Genomic DNA, 25,803 nt, shown 5'->3' on the forward strand with positions numbered 1-25,803 from the left:
CTTTTTTTTTTTTTTTTATGATGTGGAATCCTAATTAGTAATCTTAATAATTATTATAATTTTTAAGTATTGAGCAAAGTGTTGAACTAATATTCATCGGCACCGGATCCTAATTGATTTATCAAATCATAATCCTCGTAAATTATCATCTAGTGTTTACAGTAAATGATTTACTTTCTTTTTTCTTTTATATTGTTTATTGTTAAAATACATTTTTTACTAAAATGTTAGTGAATCTAGTTTTCAATAAAATATTAAAAGAAAAAAAAAATTAAAAAAAAAAAAAAACGTCAATACAAGTAAGCCACCCCGTTATTTCCCGGAAGCCACGTGTTATTAAGACTTTAATTTATATTTATTTATTTATATTATTGATTAGAGACTTGTTTTGTTAGGTGTTGGTGATATTTATAAGCAACCGTGCAAGTTAGCATTGGCAACGGGTAAAGCGAGCGAATTTTCACTGTGGGGTCCAACTCTACGCCGTGGGTGCGCACGAAAGCCCACAGACACCCACACGTGCGCACTTTTATTTAATTTAATTAATTAATTAATTAATTAAAAACGATTACTATTGCAAAGCAAGGTCCCGCTCTAACCGAAAGTACAAATCTACCCTTCCATTTTATTCAACTGGTGTAACAAGTGGAAAGGGGTGATTTCGTAACTCCGTGCAAGATCATAACTATAAGAATGCAAGGGTGAGTTACATAAGAAAATAAATAAATCAATTAATTAATTAATTAATAATCAAAGCATTAATAAAGTCGATTTCTTTTTGAGTCGTTTGCGTGTTTGACCTACGAATCGAAGAAGACGAAGAAGAAGAAGAAAGAAAAGTATATTTTGAGCAATTTTGGGCTTGGTGGAGGCTGATGTGTGTCTCTCCACCGCCGCATGCTGTTTTTATTGCTCCTCTCTTGCTCGCCTGATTTTGGAATAAGCGCGTACGAGTTTTTTCGTCGGTCGGTGGTGCTGCTGCTGCTGTTGCTGCTGTGATTTTTCCATGGATGAGGTTTGTGTTTGATTTTGATTTGGTTGATTGAGTAAACGATGAGAAGAGTTGGAGGGAATGGAGGCGACGCGCACGCGATGGAAACGATCAACGCTGCGGCGACTGCAATCGCGTCAGTGGAGAATCGCGGTGCTCAACCTTCAGCTCGGGTATGAGATTTTCCTTGTCCGAAGTTTTTTTAAATTTTGATGTGATTTTGATGTTTGATCTGCCTCTGGTGTTTTTTTGGAGTAATTATTGCTGAAATTTTGTTTTTTTGTTAGTCAATTTTGTTTGTTTGTTTGTTTGTTTCGTTACTTCAGAAGTTTTTTTTTTTTGTAGAATTCACGTAGTTTTCGGTGCTTTTTCTTGTAAGCGTTTTTCTTGAGATTGGAGATCTGATGGCTTAATTGCTCTTTTGTCTTTTATTTGAAGGAGTTGTTTTTTTCATCTTTGATCTGATGTGTTTTTCTATGCAATTTAACTTTTTTAAGGTTGAATATTGAAGAGAAAATAGATTTCCTTGTCTAGGAACTCTTTTTCTGGGAATGGCTTGATTATATGGATCTTCATTTTTGGTGTGCAGGGCTCTTCCAACTGATATATAAAATTTCACAAACAAAAATGGATTATTATCTGTTCTTGATTCTTGATAGCCAATTGTTTCTGCTTTAATTATTAGGTGCAATGGGGAAAAGTCGAATTTAGCGTTCAAAAGGTTGGATAATCAGTGTATGGAGCACCCAATCCTTTATTCTTAGAAAGTTGTTGTTGGATCTAGAAACAATCATACAAAAACGAAAAAAGTTTCAGTGGATCATGACTTTGCCGTCCTACTTTCTGCGTTGTAGTTTGTTAGTCCATTATGATCCCCTTTAAGCAGCCTTTTTCACACTTAGATGTTGATTACTTTTTGGAATACTTTATGGTTATAAATGATTAATTTTTCTTGGATATAGAGAACATAATGCTCAAATGGTGGTTAAATAATTAATTATTATTCAACACCTTATTTTAATCACAACACTTTTTCCTTGAGGGTCGTGTCTTCATTTTACTGTGCCAGACATTGATTGATATTTATTGGTGTCGATGAGGTTAGGTTGTATAGTTTTCTCTTCTAGGCCGCCTCTCAATGAATGGTATTTGCAACATTAATTGATTTATATTGTTTCCTAAAGCTGGGGACGTTACTTTTTAGGTACGATGCTGCTAATATTCATAATAAGGATTTGAAGTGTATATTTAATCAAAGAGAATAGTTGTTGCAGATTTCCGGGCATGTCTTTTCTGTTTGATCATGTTGTTCCTTTTCTTTTGAATGTTGAAATGCTATGTAGACTGCAAATTGTGCAATAGATGTAGTTCATATAAATGCATCTGGTGTGAAAGTCTTCTCCATTCTTGTTCGTCGAAAGCTTTAAATCTTGTGATACACTCAGTTTGCATGATCGTTAATCTGTGCACACACTTAGTGGGGAGTGAAATAGAGAATAAATTTTTTTAGCTATCCTTTGTTCAAATGAAAAAAGCAATCAAGGATTTCGATTATGCAAAAAGTCTTTCTTGCTAGAAAAGAATTAGCACATATTATTAGAAGAACAAAATGTAGTTATGATTCATCCGCAGGGTGGGTGACATATCAAAGAATTTTCCTCATAACTGTTATTGCGCTGCAGACGCCACTTCTTTAAGAATTCGTGGAATAAAAAAAGTACAAAAGTATTTATAAATTTTCTGATGTTTGGCCAATATCCTTCGATAGACTGTTCTTGTCTTTTAGAATAGTAGAAGCCAATTTGTGGTAATTTTATTAGGCTAAATTTCCTTAATAACATGTTATTGTATTGTCTCACAGGATTGAATACTATTGATTGAAAAACTGAAAACGAAAACTCATCATAATAAATTAATCACTTGCATCCCATCCTCTGCTTTCTAAAAAGCTGAAATCTGTTTCAGATATAATTAACTATGTCAGTGTCCACTACAACAATCTAAAAGGTACATTGTAACCTGTAGCTCTCAACCATTAATGCTGGAATTTCTTGCAATATTTGTTCTATGCCCAGAGTAATTGATGTTAGTTGTTAGTTTTGGTTAGAAATAACTAAATATATGGATAAAAGAAATTTCATTGTCTGCTATGTGTTTTTCATGGGGTAGTGTAATCAAGCAATGGACTTTTATTCAACGAAAGAAAATGAATAGTGTGTCTCAGGGGAGAATCCTCACCCAAGCCGAAGCCAAATAACTACCAAAAATATTTATTCCTGGCTACCTACTCTATGATGCTCTTGAGGCGGTTGCTGCTGCCTTGTAACAGTTTCACTTCATAAGCATTCTTGGAACGAATTCTTTATTATATTCCAGGAGAATCCTTCATTTATATGCATTGATCTTTACCACTTATTCAGGCAAACAAACTCGACTTATTTATCAATCTGAATTATTTGTGTCTCCTCTTCTATGATTCCCCATTGTGCTATTAACTTTATGGCTTCAGTTTTCCAAATTTCCGTACTTTTTTATCTGCTTGAGCTTCATCTCAGGGATTCATGATTTTCATATTTCTTTTGCTTGTGGTCTTGCAGAAAAGGAGATGGGGAAGCTGCCTGGGAATCTACTGGTGTTTCGGGTTGAGCAAAAACAAGCGAATTGGACATGCTGTTCTTGCTCCCGAAAATAATGCTTCAGGGACCGAGGCCCCTCCAAACGATCACCCCTCCCAGCCACCTTCCCTAGCACTACCTTTTGTCGCACCTCCTTCCTCTCCAGCATCTTTCCTTCCATCTGAACCCCCTTCTGCTACCCAGTCACCTCCCGGCCTACTCTCCCTCTCTGTATCCGCCAACATGTATTCTCCCAGTGGTCCTCACTCAATTTTTGCTATCGGCCCCTACGCCCACGAGCCCCAATTAGTTTCTCCTCCCGTCTTCTCAACCTTCACCACTGAGCCATCCACCGCCCCCTACACACCTCCCCCAGAGTCGGTCCACTTGACTACACCTTCCTCGCCTGAGGTGCCGTTTGCTCGGCTCCTTGAACCCAACCTCCAGAATGGTGAGTCTGTCCAGAGATACCCTTTTTTCCAGTATGAGTTTCAATCCTATCAGCTTCAACCGGGTAGCCCGGTCAGCCATCTGATCTCGCCAAGCTCGGGGATATCCGGTTCGGGCACCTCCTCACCTTTCCCCGACCGCGACCTCACTGCTGCTCACCCCTTTTTCCTCGAGTTCAAAACTGGAAATCCTCCGACGCTATTGGATCTTGATAAGATTGTGATTCGGGAATGTGAATCGTGCCAGGGATCCGGTGCTGTGACGCCGGACGCTGCCTGGCCGAGTACTTGCAACGCATCCATATTCAACCGTCAAAATTCAGACGTCGCACCTCTACCCAACACATTGCTGAATGACGAACCTGCAGACAACCGAAGAGTTTCTTTCGAAATAACTGAAGAAGAAGTTATCCGATGTGTGGAAAAGAAACAGGGTACTCTTACCGAATCGTCACTGGAGTTAACAGGAAATGCCGAGCATACAGAAGAAAGTAAAACAACCGAAATGGTCGATGATGATGCAAGTTGCTCTCCTGCCGGAGATAACATCCCCGCGGAAGAACATACTGATCATGGAAAAGAGCCACGGCATCATAAGCACAGGACAATCACTCTAGGATCTACGAGAGAATTTAACTTCGAGAAAGTGGACGATGTGAATTCAGACAACCCAAGCATGGAGTCGTCGGAATGGTGGGTCAATGAGAAGGTTCGTAAAGAGGATGGTAGCCCCTGTAAGAACTGGTCTTTCTTCCCGATGATGGAGACGGGAGTGAGTTAATTACATGGTAGACCATCAGGGTTTCGAATCCCCTTCGGTACTTAGAGAGATTTTTGCAGGCTGATTGTTATTGACGACAAAACTGATAGAGCTGAGCTAGCTAGATGGGGGACTCGACTCGACCAGACTGGTTAGTACACTTAAATATGAATATATTGTCCTAAAAGAAGCATGTTTTAGGTGACATACGTAATTTCATAATGTAAGATAGGCATCGAGAAGTTTTATATGTCGGCTAATGCCATCGATCATCCTGTTCACATTGCTGCGCCGGCCTGTTTGAACAGGGCCGGGCCGCGTGTGTTGTGTGATCGTAAATTAATCTTTTAGATCAATGCAAATACTTTTAGGATCGGATCGGATTGGGATAGGCCACATTTTCGACATTTTTTCGTGTAAGTATCTTTAAAATAAGTAGGCTTAATTCTAAAGTTACAAGAGGATAGCAGACTAGAAGGCTTCTTAGAAACATGAATGTTGTTGATAATGAGTGAATAGGGCTCTATTATTATTTTTTAATTTTTAATTTTTAATTTTTGTTTTGGTTTGGTTTGGTTTTTTTCGATGATTTTTTATGAAATTATATTTAGTATTTCTTATTACAAAATAGAGTATCAACATGAATGTTTTATTGTAGAATACACAAGATGCATGTTCTATTCTGTAATAATAGTTGGAGGATGAGGTTGAAACAATCAATTTTTTATTTAGAAAGATACTAAGATGAGAATTAGGATTTAAGATTAGAATTTTTTTAAATATTCTTATATGAGTATTATAGATAGATAACAAAAATGTATGAATGGATATTGGAACATAGGGTTTATTTGGTTTTAACTTTGAATTAATTTTTTTATAAAATACTCCTATTATACTAAATTAAATTGAGACATAAATAAAAATAACTCATATTCTTGTTTGAGGGATTGGATTTTTCTTTTACTATTCATCCAATTTTTTTCCCCCAAAAACATCAAATCAAACACCTATTTTTCATTTTTTATATTATACTAAAAATCAATTTTACATTCAAAACATCACATCAACACCTATTTATATCACATCATACAACTATTCAAATTCAAAATTTTTACTATTCAAATCCCAACTCAAAATCCAAACCTCCAAACAAATTGAACTCATGATCAAATGTTTATAATTTTTGTTTTTTCTTCAATCAATTGTGTTTCCCAAATCCTACTAAATTACTTATGTTCACACACACACATAAAAATATTATATATATATATATATCTAGAGAGAGAGAGAGAGAGAAATGTATGCATATGTATAGTGGGTATATATATATATATATATATATATGATTTCTAATGTCATTAATTTACACTATTTAATGTCATTGAATGCAAGAATTTAATGAGGAGACCTTCTCACTGCCAAATTAGGTGTGTCTCTCTCTGCAAGATAATAATAATAATAATAATAATAATAATAATTTCCTCTTGAAAGTGTAGTAACAGTATATTATAGAGAGACTTATTTGAATTTGTGTCAAGTCTGGCAACTCAACCCCAAGAAAAGCGACCAACCATATTAACATTGCCTAATTCGATATATATATATTATATATATATATATATAGAGAGAGAGAGAGAGAGAGAGAGTAATTATTTGTGGCCTTGAAAGATTAATGATTGAACCTTAAGAAAAATAATTATAATTATAATTATTTGTACACAAAATATATACTCCACACGTTTCTGCTTCTCATAGTCATTCACTTTTTTGCATCATTTAGGATTACAAACACACTAATTAAAATATTTTTACAATTTCTTTTTAATTTTTATTATATTTTGATATAATAATTACTATTAATATTCAAATATCAATATGTAAAAAAGTAAATAAAACCCTTAAACTTGATGAAAGTAAATATATTATTTAAAACAAATAATTCTTATACCATTTAATATTATATTTATTTATAAATATACCAATACTTGCATATTTAATTGATCAAAAAATCTAACTTCATTATTTTATTCATACATTTTCTTTTAAAATATTTATATTTTATCTCACAATCAATAAATATAATATTATAATATTTAGCTCCAATGAACATATATTTTAGGGATATACAAATATATACATATATATGTATGTATGTATAATGTATGTACCCTTGAAAATTAGGATTGTCAAGAGAGAGAGAGCTTATTATTATTATTATTATTATGGAAAAATATTTTTTAAGTCTAGTAAATAAATTTGTTTAGTTACATGCATAAATACATACATAATAAATGCACTTCCATCACTTGTCCTAAAATCACGACTGACTTTGTAAAACTACTTCCAATCAAAATATTCATTACTAATTAATAAGACGACATAATACAATAAAATAAAAATAGATTTCCTTTCAATAAGGAAGACTCATAATATTTTTCCATTAATTGTTCACATTCTTATATATTACTTAGGCAGTTGCTTGGTACAACTGCAACCCTATTACCAAGTTGACTACTGATTGCTACAAATAATATTTCAATTTGATTCACTGATTTATTTCATAACAAAAACATTATTGTTATGCTTGAAATAATACTATGATGCAATGAAACTTGATTTGTATATATAACTAACTACATAAAAAAAATAAAATAATAAATGAATGATTAAAAACAGTTGGAATTAAATAAATACACCAACTTTTGGTATCAAAGTTGGATTACTAAATGAAAATTTAATTAAAAAATATTTATTGCCTATATGGAACATTCGATTGTAGTTAGATTTAGGAAATGTTACAAGCCAACTGTGTGCGTACGTGTATATATGAGTTATGACCGACTGGTGCTATAATTAAAGTTTGAAAATTAAGTTGAGCCCTTCATGTTCAAAACCTTCAATTAATTAATTAATTAATTAAATAATTGTAATCATAATTTAATTCATTTTTATAAATTCTAATGGTAATTAGATACAAAAGTTATAACATAGCTTTAAAAAAAATATTGTTACGGAAATATCATAAGAACAAGAAAAAAACAGTATAATGCACTAATCAAAGATTAATATATTAGGGTTTGGAAGGATATAATTTCTTCTACTACTTAATTTATAATATATATATTTGATGCATAATTAACACAATAATTAGGTATTGAAATCAACCTAAATCGGATTGATTATGTATCCATCAGGACATCATTTATGAGTAGTCGAAATATATAGGTGATGATGAAATCAGGTATATATATATATATATATATTAATAGAACAAGATTATATATATATATAACACATCAAATTTGGAGGTGAATAGATCCATCTATAGAACAAACATTATTATTATTATTATTATTATTAGGGTTTGCTAATTAATTAAAATTATTTGTATAGACATGAATTCATGTGGACTGCTCTTCTACTTGCCTTCCAACGACCTCTGCTGCTATTTAATGTTGGCTGGTTTGCACCTTTACTCCTCTCTCTCTCTCTCTCTCTCTCTCTCTCTCTGTAATGTAGAGAGAGATAATGTTGTTGATGATGATTATTATGATGAACTGTAATCTGTATGTACATATACATGCATATATATATATATATATAAATACAGTTAAAAGGATCATTGAAGAGCAGCAGCAGCCCTACACACTATTTACAGCCATTCTTGATCTCTCTCTCTCTCTCTCTCTCTCTCTATAAATCATCACTTGAACTTCTTCCTTTCTCTCTCTCTCTCTCCCCTTTCTCTCTCCATATATCACACACAATTGGTGATTGGCTTTTCTTCATTCCTCCGTGAATGAATTCTGTATTCACAAATCCCTTAAATTAATTTTCTCTCTCTCTCTCTAGGGTTTTATCAGCCAATCTGATAAATGGACACGACATCAACGGCCACGATCATCCTAGCCTTTATAGCAGCTTACATCCTGTGGTTCAGATCAATTACCCGCTCCTTGTCGGGCCCCCGCCTCTGGCCCGTTCTGGGCAGCCTGCCCGGCCTCATTGCAAACAACGGCCGTTTGCACGACTGGATTTCCGACAACCTCCGCGCCGCCGGCGGCACTTACCAGACCTGCATTTGCGCCGTTCCGTTTCTCGCCGGAAAAGAAGGTCTCGTGACTGTCACGTGCGACCCCAAAAACTTAGAGCACATTCTCAAGGTTAGATTCGACAATTACCCTAAGGGCCCCACGTGGCAAGCGGTGTTCCATGATTTGCTCGGCGACGGCATCTTCAACTCAGATGGCGACACGTGGCTGTTCCAGCGTAAGACCGCCGCACTGGAATTCACCACCCGGACGCTCAGACAAGCCATGGCTCGCTGGGTCAGCCGAGCCATAAAAACCCGGTTTTGCCCCATTCTAGAAACGGCTCGGCTCGAGGGGAACCCGGTCGACCTGCAGGATCTTTTGCTCCGGCTCACTTTTGATAATATATGCGGCTTGGCTTTTGGAAAAGATCCGATGACTCTGTCGGCCGGCTTGCCGGAAAACGGCTTCGCTTCGGCTTTCGACCGAGCCACGGAAGCCTCGCTGCAGCGGTTTATTTTGCCAGAGTTTTTGTGGAAATTTAAAAAATGGCTTCGGCTTGGGATGGAGGTCGGCTTGAGCCGCAGCTTGAGACACGTGGACGGTTATATGACGGACGTTATAAATAAACGGAAGTTTGAGCTGCTGAGTCAGCAAGGCGGTGGGGACCACCACGATGATTTGCTGTCAAGGTTTATGAAGAAGAAGGAAAGCTACAGTGATAAGTTTCTGCAACACGTTGCTTTGAATTTCATCCTCGCCGGCCGGGATACGTCGTCGGTGGCGCTCAGTTGGTTCTTCTGGCTGGTGACGAGGAATCCGAGGGTGGAGGAGAAGATTTTGATCGAGATCTGCTCGGTTTTGTTGGAGACTCGCGGCGGCGATGTTTCGAAATGGATCGAAGATCCACTGGTGTTTGAGGAAGTCGATCGGTTGATTTACCTCAAGGCGGCTTTATCGGAGACGCTCCGGTTGTATCCATCGGTTCCTGAAGATTCGAAGCATGTGGTTGCCGACGATGTGCTTCCCGACGGGACGTTCGTGCCGGCTGGATCGAATATTACCTACTCGATCTACTCGTCGGGGAGGATGAAGTTTATTTGGGGAGATGATTGTCTGGAATTCAAGCCGGAGAGGTGGTTGACGGAGGATGGGAAGAGATTTGCTCCGGTGGATCAATTTCAGTTTGTGGCGTTTAACGCCGGGCCGAGGATATGCTTGGGGAAGGATCTGGCGTACTTGCAGATGAAATCGATTGCGGCGGCGGTGCTGCTCCGCCACCGCCTGGTTCTAGTGGAGGGGCACAGAGTGGAGCAGAAGATGTCCCTCACATTGTTCATGAAGGATGGTCTGAAAGTCAAAATTCATCCTAGGGATTTGGCTCCAATTTTGACCAAAATTGGGGAAAACTTCCCTGCAATTGAATTGAAGCACAGTATCAATACAGGTAATTCTCCATCTCAAGTGGAGATGATTAATTGAGTCAATCATGATTAATTGATACGAATTATAAGCATATCAATCTGTGAATATAAGGATGCATAATAATAGATACACGTATCAAATCACTACACAATCTGGAAAAATCAAGTGAGATTTTCATGATTCACTGTGATGGATACCTTAATTAAAATCCCGATTAAGGTGCCTCTCACACTGAATCAACACTTTGTTAGTGTGAAATTTGTATGATGATGAACTATGTATGATGAATTGAATAATATTCTGTTATTGCCACTGCCATAGAAGAAGATGAGAAAGGGCTTTCATCTTTCTATATTCATCCGAAAACAATAGTACAGAGCTTTGTATTTGTATTGGATTTTGATATATATGATGAATAAATGGTTACAGTTTACATATCTTGTCTTCAGCTTGTTGTTAATTAGTTCATATGATTCTCCATCCTCTGCAATTCTTAATTTCATTATCTGCAAACAAAGTGAACTGAATCAATCAAGTTTTCTTGGACTTATCTTAAACTTTTCGTATCTTTAAGCTTGAGTGTGAGGTTGTAATGAGATTTTTATACTCGAGATTAATTACTGTTCTGAATTGTTAGCTCGAAAAGGGATTGTTGAGTTCTTGATTCTTGTTTTGAATTGTAGCTCGATAAGGGATTGTTGAGTTCTTGATTCTTGTTTTGAATTGTAGCTCGATAAGGGATTGTTGAGTTCTTGATTCCTGTTTTGAATTGTTAGCTTGTTAAGGGATTGTTGAGTTCTTGAGTCCTGTTTTGAATGTTAGCTTGATAAGGGATTGTTGAGTTCTTGAGTCCTGTTTTGAATTGTTAGCTTGATAAGGGATTGTTGAATTAGTGTGTTGAGACAGTAGACTTGCAGGTAGTCGACAATCTTAGAAAAGACTTGGAAGTATCGATAGAATCTTTGTGTAGGCGTTGAGTTGCTTGTTTATCGACAATTTTTGGTTAGTTTTCAGATCTTAGGGTGAGTGAGTTGTCGACATTATACATTAGCGAAGTATTGAACTGTGTCTCTAAAATCTACAAACTGCAGATAGGATAGGTAGAGTTCTGGTGGTCACCTTCACAAATATTGAAACCATAGTTTTCATTTCATCAGAATACAACAAAACATAATACATTCTTGTTATATAAATACACATGGCCACACAATTTACACGGCAACACGAGGAAACACAAAACACAGAAGAGACACACACGGCACGAAAACTAAAACGATAACAAGGCTCTGTTACCACCATCAGTCCCTGTTTTTAAAGGGAATGGCTCTGATAACAATCACATGGTAAATGGCCGCGAGACCGGCTCCGATAAAGGGACCAACCCAAAAGATCCACTGTTAAAACAACAAGAAAGACAAATTTAGAGCTAAGTAAGTAAACAAGTAGTTGGTTAGATTGCTGTTCTTAGACTTACATGATCATCCCAAGCTTGATCTTTGTTGTAAATAATGGCGGCTCCTAGGCTCCGAGCCGGGTTGATCCCAGTACCCGTGATCGGAATAGTAGCCAAATGGACTAGGAACACCGCGAACCCGATTGGAAGAGGAGCCAAAATCTGCGAAAAACAAACAATTTCAATCATCATAAAGTCCATAGGATAGAATAGAAAGTCAGTAGAGTTAAAGAAACATACAGGGACATGAGAGTCTCTGGCGTTTCTTTTGGCGTCGGTGGCGGAGAAGACGGTGTAGACGAGGACAAAGGTGCCGATGATCTCGGCGCCGAGGGCGTCCCCTTTGGTGTAGCCATGGTTAACCATGTTGGCTCCACCCTTGAGCCTCTGATAGGGACCGACCATGAAGCCCTTGACCACACCGGCCCCACAAATGGCTCCCAAGCACTGCATCACTATGTAGAACACGGCCCTGGTCAAGGACAGTTTCCTCGCCAGGAACAACCCAAATGTCACTGCTGGATTGATATGTCCTCCTGTTTGTTTTTGTTTTTATTTTTGTTTCCCAACAACAACAACAGTTCATCAAAAACCTAACCAAAACCAAACTCTAACTACGTAAAGTTATATGACTTGCTTCAGAGCTTGAGCTGTCAAATGAATTGAGTAGCATAGCTCGCGTGCCATGTTTGATATAGTTTGTTAACAACACGATTTGACTCGTTTAGAAATAATGAACTGAGTTCGAGAATTATTAGGTCGCCTAGCTTGATTGAGGTCGTTAATGTTATATTTATATTTTATATATTAATATATATTTGAAATTTAAAGAAAAATGGATAAAAATAGAATTTTTTACTTTTTAGATTGAAAAAAAGAGAAAAAATGTTATTTTTAAATACTAAAATAAAAAAGATTAAAATATATCTAGATGAGAATAAAAGAAAAAAAAAAGTAAAAATAAATTTGAGTGAAAGAGAGTATATAGCGACATGTAGAAAACTTATATATTTGTTAATAAAATTTAAATATTTTATTATAATAAATTGTGAATAAAAAATTATATTTATTTATGTTGTATATTAAAAGTATATAATACGTAGGAAATTCAAGCATCATTTTAGCTAGAATTTTCTCGAACAGTTGATACTCGAATTGGAGACTGATACTAATGACTTAGGAATTTGAGGAACCCGAAATTGTTTTTGTTTTCCCAAAACAAACAATTAATTAACCAAACTTAAACCCCAATTACGTAAAATTACGCAGCAAAGTTGCAAAATGGAATCAGAGACTATCGAGTGATGTATAAATCATATGACGGTGATTTAATTTAGGGATTAGGGATTTGTTCGAGGAATTGAACCTGAGATTCCGGCGGTGCAGTAAACGAGGGCGAAGATCATGCCGCCGAAGGCCCAGGCGATGCCCTGGATGCCGACGGAGGCGCACTTGTTGGGGGCTCTGTTGACGCCCATGACGGTGAGGATGGAGATGTAGAGGAAGAGGAAGGTAGCTATGAACTCGGCGATTCCGGCGCGGTAGAAGGACCAGGAGGTGAGCTCGCCGGGTTCGAACAGAGGCGCCGGCGGCGGCTCTTTGTAGTCCTTGTCGTCGGTCTGCGCGGCGGTGCCGATAGGCTGCCTCTCCGTGAACTTGTTGGCTCCAAGGTGAACATCCTCCTCCTTTGCTTCCGCCATGGATGATGATGGATTAATGAATTAGAATTTGATAAGAGAATTGAATTGAATTGAATTTGAGTTAAAGGAAGGGCGTGAAGAGTAGAGGTGGCTATATAGTGAGAGACCGAATGGAGCAGCCATGAAGAACATTGGAGAAGATGATAATATAATTAAATTAATTTAATTAAATTAAATAACTTGGCTTTGTTTCTAAATTTTTGAAAAATTTTATATATAAATTTTTTTGACTAATATAGGTTTGTAGTAGGTTAGGCATGCATTTATTTATTAGAAATTGAATATCATATTATTTATAGGGGATTGATTATCTAGTGACAAGTATTTACTTTAGTTCGTATTTTCTTTTAAATAAAAATTATAATTAAACATAACATTTTTAATTAAAAAAAAAAATGAGATTGAAGTATTCTAATAAACAACTATATTGAGAAAAGGATATTTAAAATACACATATTAACATTAACAAGGATATTTATTTACTCATTATACAATTAGTATAACACTGCTAAAATTACACTCACTACCGTAACCAAAGTTATAAACAATTACTCCCTCCGTTCTAAAAGATTTGTTTTATTTTTTCATTTTCGTCTGTCCCAAAACAATTGTCTTTGTTTCCTTATTTAGTAGTCGTAGTTCTCACTTTATAATAAAATTATTCCTACTTTTCTATACTACCCCTAATTATTACTCTAACATACTCTTTAAAATTCTTCAAAAAACACGGACCTTTAAGTCATTTACATTCTACTTTATACCCACTTTCAATTAAATACTATTATTCCTTCGTTCCCGTGCCAACTCTCAATAAAACACTTCTTTTGGGACGGAGGGAGGATATAACAAAACAATCGATTAATATAACAAAACTATTGAACAATATTTTTGTATTATACAATATATTAACATTACATATGTGTAATTAAAAGAATAATTAATATGTTAATAGTATTCCTTCAGTCCACTTACAATGTATACATGAGTGGTTAAAAGTAGTGTCATATTTTTGCTCTTTTTTTTTTTTGGAAAAAAACATTAATTATAAGATGTAAAGTAAGAGTATTTGTGAAAAAAATTCGAATATTTACTTTATAATTGAATATTTCAAAATCAATTTAGGGAGTGTGCTTTTGAAATTTAAAATCATTTTATCTTTAATTTCATTTATTTGTGTACATGTCTTTCAACTGTAGATCTAATACGAAATTAATAATTGGAATACTTTTAAAATGAATTATAAATACATGATTCAATCCACTATATACTTAGTTGAGTAATTTTCTATATTGAATATATATATATATATGATTTAAGAGTGCCATATTGTACATATATAAGCAAATAAAATAATCATCTTTAAATTAAATTTTTTAATTAATCGATAAAAATAATATTTTATTTTTTTTTTAAAAAAAAACATGGAATCTATGTCCATGGAATATTTTAACTAAATAGTAAATGTACATTGTATTCTTTTTTTTATTATTATTATTATTATTTCCTAATCATTTCAATTTTGACAGTTAATTAATAATAATAGCCCAAATTGTAGAAAGAAAAAATAAAATCTTAAATAGAAAATTAGCTCCTTTTCTATTTCTAATATTAGAAGACACTCCAAATCCAATCTCACCTAAAATTTAAAAATAAAATAAAATAAAATAGGAACATGTATGTATATATATGGGTTGTTCTTATCTTTTCCACACCACCATCATTTTTATTTGTTATTTGTCAATTCTAATGTCATATTCCCTTATCATTTAATTAAATATTTGCGTCACTCCAAAACTAACAATTTTTATTTTTTTTTTCAATAAATTTTGCAAATGCAATTTGTCATAATTTCCTATTTAATTTCCCCTTTACAATTATTTAGTTCCATGGACAGATCATTATCATTATCAAATTATTATTATTATTTTTTAAAATTTTTAATTTTTTGATCGGAATATTATTATTATTGTTATTGTTATTATGATGATTATTAATGTTGAAACTCCAAGGCCTTTAAAGGCCAGATGAATCTCGACTGTTCATGATGTGGACCCGCTAAAATCAACGGTGACGATCAATCCATCATCGGGTCCCTTTCCTTTTACTGAAAAACAATATAGGTAAGTGGAGTCTTACCTTTACTATGGGTCATTCATGGAAGGTCCGGGATCCGTACCACGTGAATGAACTTTTAACCACCCATTACGTGGACCCCACATGGGTAGGTTGCTTTAGGGTATGAAGTCCCGGGACTTTCCGTGAATTGCTCCCATATATAACAAATTTTTAGTTGCGTTTATGAATTTCCAAATTAAGTGATTTTTTTTTTATTTTTTTTTTATTATTATTATTATTTATTTGTGTTGTCTGTGGGATTTATTTAATTTTTATTAAAAATGTCATTTTCGGGGAAATAAAAATATTAACATTAATTTTGACATAAGATAATGTTGATATTGCTGAGTCCAAAATGATCAGTTGAGCAGTCATTTTTGGAATTAGGTTTAAGAGATCGCCAGTCAATTTACAATTATGTTTTTATTAATAAAATAATATTAAATAATTATACAATGATAACAAACCCTAAAATAATAGTAGTATAAACTCTAATTTAAATAGTGGTGGTTAAATTTTAAACATGGAATAAGTAATTAATAATTCCTAAATTTCTTGCTACACATTTGAAATAATTAATGTCCAAACAAATAAAATCGTATATTAATGTTTTAAATTCACATTGAATTTAATATGCAAATGTGCGTATGACAAGTCATATTAAAAATTGAGACAAAAAAATGAAAAAGCAATTATGTTATGGACAACTCAAACATAAGGGACACTCACATGCAATAATAACCCTATTTAATTTTTATATATTATAATATAATCTATAATAAAGTGATATTTTTATATTTTTAGTAAAAATTTAAATTAAATATTTATTTATTAAAAAAGAAAAGTATAAAACACTAAAAGAACAAGACATAAGTCAGGGCATGTTTTACTTTGTGTTTAATTTGGTTTAAATTCTTTTACTATATATTTACATATATAATTATTGCTTTTATTTTTTATTATATGTAAACTTAAGATAAATACATGTTTACATATATAAAATAAATAATTGCACAATTCACATTTTGATCAAACCTATACATAAATTCTTAATAGAAAAAAAAAAAAATATATGAATTGGTGTACATTTTATAAGGTTATTTATTATGCATGAAACTGAAATAATTATGGGAAGATTATTTAAAGTTAAGGTCAACTTTGGGACGTGTCAATAATACATAAAGATAATTGTGATTTCTTAGAAAGGAAAAAATTAAAATAATTATTAGCCACAAAAATAATATTAACTAAAACCGACCATATATAAATTCAATATATTTAGGTATCTACATTCCTTATTCCTAACCACAACAATAATAATTCAATAAATCGATGTCACAGCTGTGTCTTCTACTTCTTTAAATATTAATAATATATACTACTATATTTGTCAATATAACAAATAAATAAATACTGGCGATAATAAAAAAAGTACATATTTTTTTTTTTTAGTTTTAATTTAAGTCTTGATCATATAATAACATTTATTTTACTTGATTTTTGTGCACTAATTTTATTTTAAAGTAATGATGATATACGTGTGATGTAATTTTAAAATTAGAAATCATGTACTGGAGATAGAGTTTTTGACTTATCTAGAAAATTTGTACTTCATTTTAAATAGATACGATTAAATTTTATGTTCTTTAAGTGGATTTATACTTAGAAACTGATATAATAATCTAATGATAAAACTTTATCATCTAATTAGTAGTAAATTAAAAATTAATTGACTAACAATGAAAATTAATTACTAGTAGATTAAGCATTTTCAATGAGTGTGTATTATTGAGCGTACGTAGCACTTTAGAGAATATTCTTCTAAAATAAAAGTATTTATTTCAAGAAGACCCCACCCAACTTTATTTAATTCATAATTCAATGGAAGATTAGAAAATTATTGGCATCTTTGACCAAATATTTTGGCTGCTTCTACAGCTGTACGTACATATTATTTTTAATTCTAACAATTAGTCCATCATTTTTACATAATTTCTTCATTTTTTTTAAATTTTAATTAAAATAATTAATTATTTCAATTTTAATATATAATTATTTTTAATTATTGACTAATTATATTTTACTAAAATTTGTGAATTATAGAGGGAGTACTAAATATTATAGTATTTCTAATTAACTACACGTAATATCACTGTAGTATATATATTAATATAATACATAAGATATAATAATTTATTATAATAATAGTTAACACAAAATACATTAATATTAATTCCAATGTATAAGATATATATTCATAAAGCATAATAAAATATGAAGTATTATTATGTTAATTGAAATTATCTATTAATCTTATTGGTCTGCCAATACCGAAAGGATAAGTTTAACTATAATATAGACAATTTTGCAAACATTTCTATTTATCTTATTGGGAATGTTGATTTTTTTTACTAAGTATTTACCTTGATATTTCTATTAAAATAAATAATTAATAATATATAAAAAGAATTATGAAACTACATTATTGTAAATAAATTAGAAACAAATCTAATATATATATATATATAATAATGATCCATTTACCCCTCCTTTTCTTTTTACAAGAATATATTTGGTTGGTACTCGTCGAATGCGCTCTAAGCACACGTCAATCCCCACAATGGTTCGCCTAAACAAGAATTTCATCGAATGATGATAAAATTTCACACATCACATCGACAACACCACAGCTGAACCCGTAACTCATTCGGATTACCAACAAAATGTGGTTGCCAATCACCCAAATTACGGCACAAATCGATGCATATTCAACGCATAAGCACGCGATCATTCACCGTGATTTCAAAATTTCAATACCAAATTCTTCTAAACATCAAATTCATAGAGTCGGGGCGCACCTTAAATCGATAGATTCCAGTTCGGAAGCTCCGATGTTTCGCAGATGAGCTGAAGTGAAGTTACACTAGAATGGCATAATGCATCGATTCCGTGTTTCTACGATCATCTAATATCTACAATTGTCTATCCGGCAAGTCGTGGATTAATGGCTCTCGGGTAACCTGCAGCAGCATAGGTACCGTAAACTCTGTGTTACGACTAAGTAACGTAAACTTTTGCTTCCTACTTGTAGTTAAAATCAAGAGCTAAAATTCGAATCCAAAATGAACTCGATTATAAGTCAAAGGAAAGTATCGCCAGGGAATTGTTTGCTCCGGAGTTACTATTTAATATCAATATCGTAAATTCGGAACATAATAGTAATACTTTCAAGGAAGAATAGTGAGGATAACGTACCGCCATGGGAATTCGCTTGTGTCGATTCCAGCTTGGTGAAGTTCATCGACATACTGAAGTGCTTCTCGGCATTCCTCCCGATCATCGAAGAATTCTGTCTTCTCCCCTTCTATTTGATACGTTTCATGGCCTTTCCCGGTGACTACCTGCAAGAATTGCACATCGACATGAACAAAATCATTTTCGATAAAGATGGTTTGCACAAATAGACACTTGCATTTGGAATATACAAAACTTCTCATCAAACACCAAAACAACAAATCGATTACCAAAATCATAACTAATACAAATTTTACTCATCAATATAGTTGTAGACTTCTCCCGTCTCAATTTTACTCGTCCTCCATATATCATATGACATAAGAAACTTCAACAGCTCTATGGCTACTTCAAATCCATGAATTTGTATGCAGATGCTATTTAGTCATCATAGAATGTATTCAAAAATGTAATATAAATAATACGCCGTATAAACTTACAACAACATCGCCTTCCTCGCCCATTGCCACAGCACACCGTACAGCAACCCGTCTAATATCATGTAAAAACAGTCGATGACCGTTACGCAGTGGTGGATAGTAATCATTCTCTCCGTATTTCAAGTATTCTTGCATCGACCACCCGACACCAGCCAGCATATCATCCAAGATATCCACTGCCAAAATACATCCATTCATCAGAACATAAATTAAAACCATATACATCGATACACACGAAACTGCACCATATATGGTCACTTTACGAGCAAAAATATAAATACTTACAAGGATCTTCACTTCTTGGATTGTCTGAAGTCAAGATAGTGACATCACTTTTATCCGTGGCAATCTTTGCCATTACCGGTCTCTTCCCTCGGTCGCGTTCACCATCACAACCAACCACTTCATCAGATGAAAATTTCTCAATAAGCATTACACGCAATTGAATGTATCGGTAAATCTTTTTGTTTCCACCTCGCGCGAAGCATCTCCTATGATGCCATATTCTAAGATATCATACCTAATAGCTAAGGTAATAACGACATGAACCATTTTACATTATTCATATTTAATTCTTCCAACACTTCGAAAATAACAAAAACACATACCAGTGATAACCCTCCTCGGTGCAAGCTCCTTCATGTGATCAAGGAGTCTAGACAAAGCATTTGGCGTATGTGCGTAATCGACAACAACTCCAAAAGCCTGCTCCTCATCGATCAGCTCACATCTACCCGGCACCGAATCAACCTCTTCAATCCCTCGAACAATGTCCTCCAAAGGCGCACCAACTGCAATCCCGACAGCAACAGCTGCAAGAATGTTGTATATATTATGCCTCCCGAGTAACCCCGAAGAAATTTCCAATATCCCTTGCGGCGTATTGACCAACACCTGAGTCTCAAACAGGGATAATTCAAATTTCAGAGCATAAACATCGGCGTTCTTATTCTCCATCGCATATGTCACAACAGGCACGCCGGGGTTACCCTGTGCTACAAAGAATGCAGCATTCGGATCATCAATGTTCACAATCTTACGGTGGCGCGCAGGGTCCACCATTCTCGAAAAAAGCTTAGCCTTTGCATCCTTATACTCCTCCTCAGTCCCGTGAAAATCCAAATCATCCCCCCTTGTCAAGTTTGTGAACACGGCAATATCAAAGTCGATCTCATCGCACGACATCCCTCGAGTACAAGATTCCATCACCATTGCTTCCGTCCCGTTATGCACCATCTTCGCCATCAGCTTTTGAATCGAAACTGCATCCGGAGTTCCCTTACTCACTTCCAACTCGTTATCGCCGTGAACATACGATGCCACGGCACTCAACATTCCCGTCCTCAGCCCCATCGCCTCGTACATGCCTTTAACTAGATACGATGTAGTCGTCTTCCCATTTGTCCCCGTGACGCCGATCACAGACATACTTCTAGAAGGATGCCTAAAGAAAGAAGACGCTATTGCAGCAAGAACTGTATTCGTATCCTCGACTACAACCAATGCCTTACACCCCAATGTGTCCTCGATATCGATCTCCTTGCTCGCTACAATTGCCACAGCACCTCTCTTATCAGCCTCAGAAACATACAAATGGCCGTCGGTATCAGCCCCGACACAGCATATGAATAAATCGCCATTTTCGACTACTCGAGAATCATGAGAAACTCCACTGATTCCTACCTCTAAGTCTCCAAATACAGATACAGGGACAACTTTGCTTTCGTCTAACAGCTCAGCTAAGCTCATTCTAAACTTAGGATCAACAACTCTAGCCTTAGTTTTTCCAAATTCATCAAAATCAATGTCGAATGAACTCGAAAATTGGTCGTTGCTAACCTCGAATTCGGAGGCTTCTCCGTCATCGTCTTCAGAAATCTCAGTCAGGCCGTGGAGCTCGTTGATTTCCTCCAAATCGACCGCTTCCTCGGGCTCCAATTCATCGATGGTTTCCGCATCGGATTCAGGCTTTTTGTTCGAGCTTGGCTTGATTAACCCCTGCTTGATGAACTCCTGTCGTTTTAAAGCGATTGCTTTGTCGATTTCCCCAAATAGGTCGTCGCCGGAGTCGTCGTTGCTCAGAAAAGGAGGATCCTCGGTTTCCTCTAGTGCTTTGAGGAAAGTGGATTGGTCCTTTTTGTATTCCTCTTCCTGGCGCTTGCGCGCACGCGCCGCCTGGCGCCGGACTTGCTCGAACTTGTTGACGCCGTGCATTGAGTCTTCCGGAGCTTCGGGGGGGTCATCGTCAGATGGAGTTGGGTAGTATTTTCCATCGGGGCCAATGGCGGAGACGGCGGTGGAGAGAAACGACGACGGCTTGAGGAGAGTAAATGCGCTGGGTTTGAACTTTGTCGGGAAGGAGAGAAGCGAGGGCGCCGGAAATGGCGACAGCGAAAAGAAAGCAAGAGGCATGCTTCTCGGGGATAAGAGAGAAGAAAGGGTTTAAGCTTCGTTTATCAACAATGGCGTCGTCTAGAGTTAGCAATACATAAACGACGTCGTTTCACTATTTGTCTAAACGACGACGTCTCATGTTTCACTTATACTTAACTAAACGACGCCGTTTCACTTTTTCTTTTTAGAAAAATAATTAGGTATCTCATTTAAAAATTTTAATTTCAAATTTTTTTAATTTTAATTAAAAAAATTAATTATTTTAATTTAAATTTATAATAATATATTATGAATTAATATTTTTTATTAATATATTCTTAATTATCTTACTTCAAATGTCACGTGGAGGGGAGGGACCATATAATATATTTCTTTACGACATTCAAATAATAAAATTTGAAAATATGATAATATACAATAACATATATGATGGGTTACAATCAAAACCATCCTCTAACTAACAACTTCAATTTGAATTCAAAACATCCTTGTAAATTTGCATAATTTACCTTGCAAGAACCATCTATCATCACAGTCACCGGATCCGGATGGATAGCTCAAAAGCGCCCCTAAGCTCGGGAAATGGGCGACGACGGTGGATCGAGCACAAGCGACGGAAGAAATTGAACTTGCGGAACCGCATCTCTTGTATTCTCAGCAAACAGCCTCACGAGGCTCGGTTCGTTCACGCTCCGAGCAGTATGAAGCACGGCCATACATATAAAAAAAGCTTGCAACGACGATAGCTGCGCATGGAAATCCACCGCGTATTTCCCGTCCTCCTCCGTCGCCCTCATCGCGAATGCTGCTGCTCCTCGATTCTCCTTCTTTCCCTATACACAACAACACACATTGCTGTTAAAATATCTTGGAACATCGGAATATTAATGTAGTAAGATTTGATTCTGTAGAGGTAAAATTTACCTGGACAAAGAGCTCAGCCAGATTCCGGGAGCACTCCGTGAAGGGTCGATGATGACGATCAATCTTATGATTGCTCAAGACTACGAGAGGGCAAGCCATGTCCCAACCACCGCAGTCGCATCCGCCGCCTAATCTCCACCTCTCCAGCAATGGAGAAGGGCCGGCTCCGCCGTGGCTTCCAGCAGGGATCACGACGTGCATCTTTGGAGTTTGTGAAGTTACGTAAATACCCTCCATCGCCTCGCTTTCGTGCTTCATCATCCTTAAGCTCCCTTGCTTTCCTAGTGAAACTTGCACGACAACCGCTCCGATTTCGATCTCCGGAGACGCCTCTGCAGCTACAACATCATTAGCCTGAGGTACAATCTCATTAGAATCCGGGGAAGCTTGAGCTCTACTAACATCGAGGGAGCAGCTAGGATTATCACTTTCTCGCGAATGAATAACATCATACAGCACAAACTCCGTCACCAAAGAGTTATTGAGCTCGCCATCGCCGTTGAATTCTGAGCACATGCGACAAGATACGCGCATTTGTCCCACCATTGATGATTCGCCACCAGCATTAGTCTTTCTTCTGTGATGAAGCGTGTACACCCGAGTCACATCATTTTCGACTTTCCATGTCTTTCCGATGTAAACATCTTCTGTGGTCTTCACTGAAAATTCGAAAGACGGCTCCCTCTGCTTGCTTTTGAATTTGAGAAGACCGTGTAAATGTGCTGCAGAATTCTGCAGAGCTACATTACACTGCTTATCTTGGGCCTCCAGCATAAGAGTCGTTTTTTTGCAATGGTTTCCGGGAAGTCCACATCTCCTTGTGCTGTCACTTCTGTTGGAGCTACTCAGTGGACTTCTGTGAGGCTTGGATTTTAGAAAAGGGCGTAGAATCTTCCTGGCTCGGGATGTTGGACTGCTCGACCGCCAGCCATCATTCTCGGGTTTATCAGGTGAATGGGATAGAGTTAGCAATAAAGATAACGACTTGTGCAGGCTAGAATCCTCAACTCTTTCCGAATGGATGTTAGTATCATCTTTAGCTGCTGATTCAGATGGTGTCTTGAAGTCTTGAGGGAAGAACACAGTTTGCTTCTTGCTAAGCTCCGAAAGAGACATTGCTGATGACTCTTTTTGTTCGACCAGCAAACTATTTTTATCCATGCTACACAACGAATCAATAATTCCGGCTGCTGATTGTGTTGTTCCTCCTGAGAAATCAATCTTTTCCCTTCCAACAACAGCTTCAGTTTTCCGCAGCAGCCTTGCCTTCAGTGGTTCATCGTCTCCGCAAGAAACTCCAACTGCTTTATAATTCCTGTTTTTGGGCTTCCCCTCACTTGATTTCTTGTCAGAAACTCTTGAATGCTGCCGAGGAGGCAATAGCACTGTTGTTGGACTAGTATCTACAAAACAATACTTGTCGAAGCTTAATTCCATGCCGGCCTCTCACTCTAGCCTCATTGACAGGCATCAGTCCTGCAACAAATCGAAATGGACGACAGATTGCATCAACTAATTATCAATGCTCAGACTCATGACACCAAGAGCTTCTATAAATATAAATATAAATCAGATCACAAAAACAGCACTTAACAACAAAGCAAATAAGAAAACATGGAAAATCAAATGGCATACCCATTATGTTTTGATGTATCATTATAGGACAAGGAGATATTAGCCTCCAAGAAAACGATGATAATTTCCCCTTGGATTCAAAAACAGGCTTCAAAGCCTTATACAACCATTGCCAGCAAATACATGGAGCCTACTAACAATTTCAAGGCACGCAAGTAAATAAAGCCCTCCAAATACCCAAAGCCATGCTTTTTTGTTTATGGAATAATTGTCCCACCAAACGTGCAACTTTTCCAAAATAATGCTTTTGTATCATTCAGATTTCAGATATATACTGTTTGGGCTAAAAAAAGTTACATTGTCCCATTGAAATAATGAATGAGTGCTCTTTTCATAGAGGCATATTATAATGACAATATAGAAATCAAACATTCTTAAATGATTTAATTCAAAGATGTTCCACAAACTTCACAAAAAACACATTACATCCAAAACTCAATAGTCTCCATAAAAGGTTTTGCTAAAGAAGAACCACCAAAATGAAACGAAGTCAGAGCAATTTTTGCAGATGGACATAGCCATGGCCTGAAGTTTTCTGAGTATAGTTCAAACTAGATGACAACTTCAACACACCAAACTTTAAAAATCTAACTTCAAATTCATATATGCATTCATGGACATCACTGCACATATACATTCAAATATATATACTCCATCAAAAGTTCAAAGCTAATCATTTTTTTACTCTGTTGCATCATCAAATGATAAGAGGATCATATCATATCCCATAAAATCCAATTAAGAAAAACATTTATAATATGAAATCACACAGTGCGCATCTTTCATCACACTGGAATTGGAACTTAACGCATAAGCAATGGCAATCCAACAATCATAAATGATCAAAAATCGAAAAACATAATTACAGGTTAACAAAAAAACGAAATCATTTCCCACACACTTGCATTGCATTCCAAGCCAAGCCAATCAAAGATTCACCTCACACAGATCTCATCGAAGTGAACCCCAAGCAAAGTCGCCCAACAGATCCCCCACAATAAGGCAATCATCATTTCGCCTTCTCATATGGCAACAGCCTCGTTCCACTCTCACAAGACCTCAATCGCTCATTTTTGCAGTATGTAGGTGCACAAACGAGACTACTAAAAAGCCTTCACAAGAGGAAATAGCCATCGCCATTGAAGGAGCGAAGAAATGCGTAGATCACTGGGAGTGTCCCATAAGAAAAGAAGCCATAGAAGTTTGTTGAATGCTTTTTTCAATGTTAACTGTTTTAATGGAGGCGGTGGTGCGGCCATATTTCAATTTGGTACTTTCCATTTGTGAAAAGACATAAATACCCTCCACATTGCCGATTCTGTTACTGTTTCGATGGGTAATTTGGGTGTTTTACGAGCATGCTTATGTCATAAAGTATTATGCGAAATTTCTCACAAATCTTTTGTTAAATACTTTTATGATTAGATAAAATAATAATAATATAATTTTTTTATTTTTTTATTTTTATTGTCCATTAAATTTATATATCCATAATTCTATTATTCTTATATCAACAATAAATAATTAATTTATGACTACTTTTTCAATTCATCATAATAACAATTTATTATTTATAT

At 35.5% G+C, this 25,803-nt stretch overlaps 5 protein-coding genes across 8 annotated transcripts; 2 read left to right on the top strand and 3 right to left on the bottom strand.

Moving 5' to 3' along the window:
* Nucleotides 1–394: 394 nt before the first annotated feature.
* LOC127243159 (uncharacterized) lies at nucleotides 395–5,274 on the top strand. The gene is made up of 2 exons (XM_051263043.1): nucleotides 395–1,164; nucleotides 3,589–5,274. Exons 1-2 carry the CDS (start codon nucleotides 1,054–1,056, stop codon nucleotides 4,834–4,836), a joined length of 1,359 nt encoding a protein of 452 aa, XP_051119000.1. The 5' UTR covers nucleotides 395–1,053; the 3' UTR covers nucleotides 4,837–5,274.
* Nucleotides 5,275–8,394: 3,120 nt separating this feature from the next.
* On the top strand, nucleotides 8,395–10,708 carry LOC127243158 (cytochrome P450 86A22). The gene has a single exon (XM_051263042.1). It carries the CDS (start codon nucleotides 8,691–8,693, stop codon nucleotides 10,326–10,328), a length of 1,638 nt encoding a protein of 545 aa, XP_051118999.1. The 5' UTR covers nucleotides 8,395–8,690; the 3' UTR covers nucleotides 10,329–10,708.
* Nucleotides 10,709–11,399: 691 nt separating this feature from the next.
* LOC127243160 (aquaporin PIP1-3) lies at nucleotides 11,400–13,544 on the bottom strand. 2 transcript variants are annotated; one of them, XM_051263045.1, is made up of 4 exons: nucleotides 13,091–13,538; nucleotides 11,965–12,260; nucleotides 11,746–11,886; nucleotides 11,400–11,665 (listed from the first exon to the last, which is right to left on the bottom strand). In XM_051263045.1, the coding sequence occupies exons 1-4, from the start codon at nucleotides 13,422–13,424 to the stop codon at nucleotides 11,570–11,572; spliced, it is 867 nt and encodes a 288-aa protein (XP_051119002.1). In that variant the 5' UTR covers nucleotides 13,425–13,538; the 3' UTR covers nucleotides 11,400–11,569. The 2 variants fall into 2 exon arrangements, with proteins under 2 accessions (XP_051119002.1, XP_051119001.1); XM_051263044.1 differs by having other exon boundaries at nucleotides 11,746–12,260; nucleotides 13,091–13,544.
* A 4,491-nt stretch (nucleotides 13,545–18,035) lies between these two features.
* LOC127243161 (UDP-N-acetylmuramoyl-L-alanyl-D-glutamate--2,6-diaminopimelate ligase MurE homolog, chloroplastic) lies at nucleotides 18,036–21,728 on the bottom strand. Its single transcript, XM_051263046.1, has 5 exons — nucleotides 19,882–21,728; nucleotides 19,559–19,675; nucleotides 19,274–19,449; nucleotides 18,795–18,940; nucleotides 18,036–18,559 (listed from the first exon to the last, which is right to left on the bottom strand). Exons 1-5 carry the CDS (start codon nucleotides 21,683–21,685, stop codon nucleotides 18,541–18,543), a joined length of 2,262 nt encoding a protein of 753 aa, XP_051119003.1. The 5' UTR covers nucleotides 21,686–21,728; the 3' UTR covers nucleotides 18,036–18,540.
* Nucleotides 21,729–22,032: 304 nt separating this feature from the next.
* LOC127243162 (uncharacterized) lies at nucleotides 22,033–25,432 on the bottom strand. Of its 3 annotated transcripts, none has more exons than XM_051263048.1 (3): nucleotides 25,128–25,432; nucleotides 22,592–24,067; nucleotides 22,033–22,500 (listed from the first exon to the last, which is right to left on the bottom strand). In XM_051263048.1, the coding sequence occupies exons 2-3, from the start codon at nucleotides 24,026–24,028 to the stop codon at nucleotides 22,237–22,239; spliced, it is 1,701 nt and encodes a 566-aa protein (XP_051119005.1). In that variant the 5' UTR covers nucleotides 24,029–24,067; nucleotides 25,128–25,432; the 3' UTR covers nucleotides 22,033–22,236. The 3 variants fall into 3 exon arrangements, with proteins under 3 accessions (XP_051119005.1, XP_051119006.1, XP_051119004.1); XM_051263049.1 differs by lacking the exon at nucleotides 25,128–25,432 and adding an exon at nucleotides 24,227–25,091; XM_051263047.1 differs by having other exon boundaries at nucleotides 22,034–22,500; nucleotides 25,166–25,431.
* Between the last annotated feature and the right edge of the window lie 371 nt (nucleotides 25,433–25,803).

This window comes from Andrographis paniculata, unplaced genomic scaffold (assembly GCF_009805555.1).
Source record: "Andrographis paniculata isolate CXL003 unplaced genomic scaffold, ASM980555v1 Contig95END, whole genome shotgun sequence".
NCBI lineage: Eukaryota > Viridiplantae > Streptophyta > Magnoliopsida > Lamiales > Acanthaceae > Andrographis > Andrographis paniculata.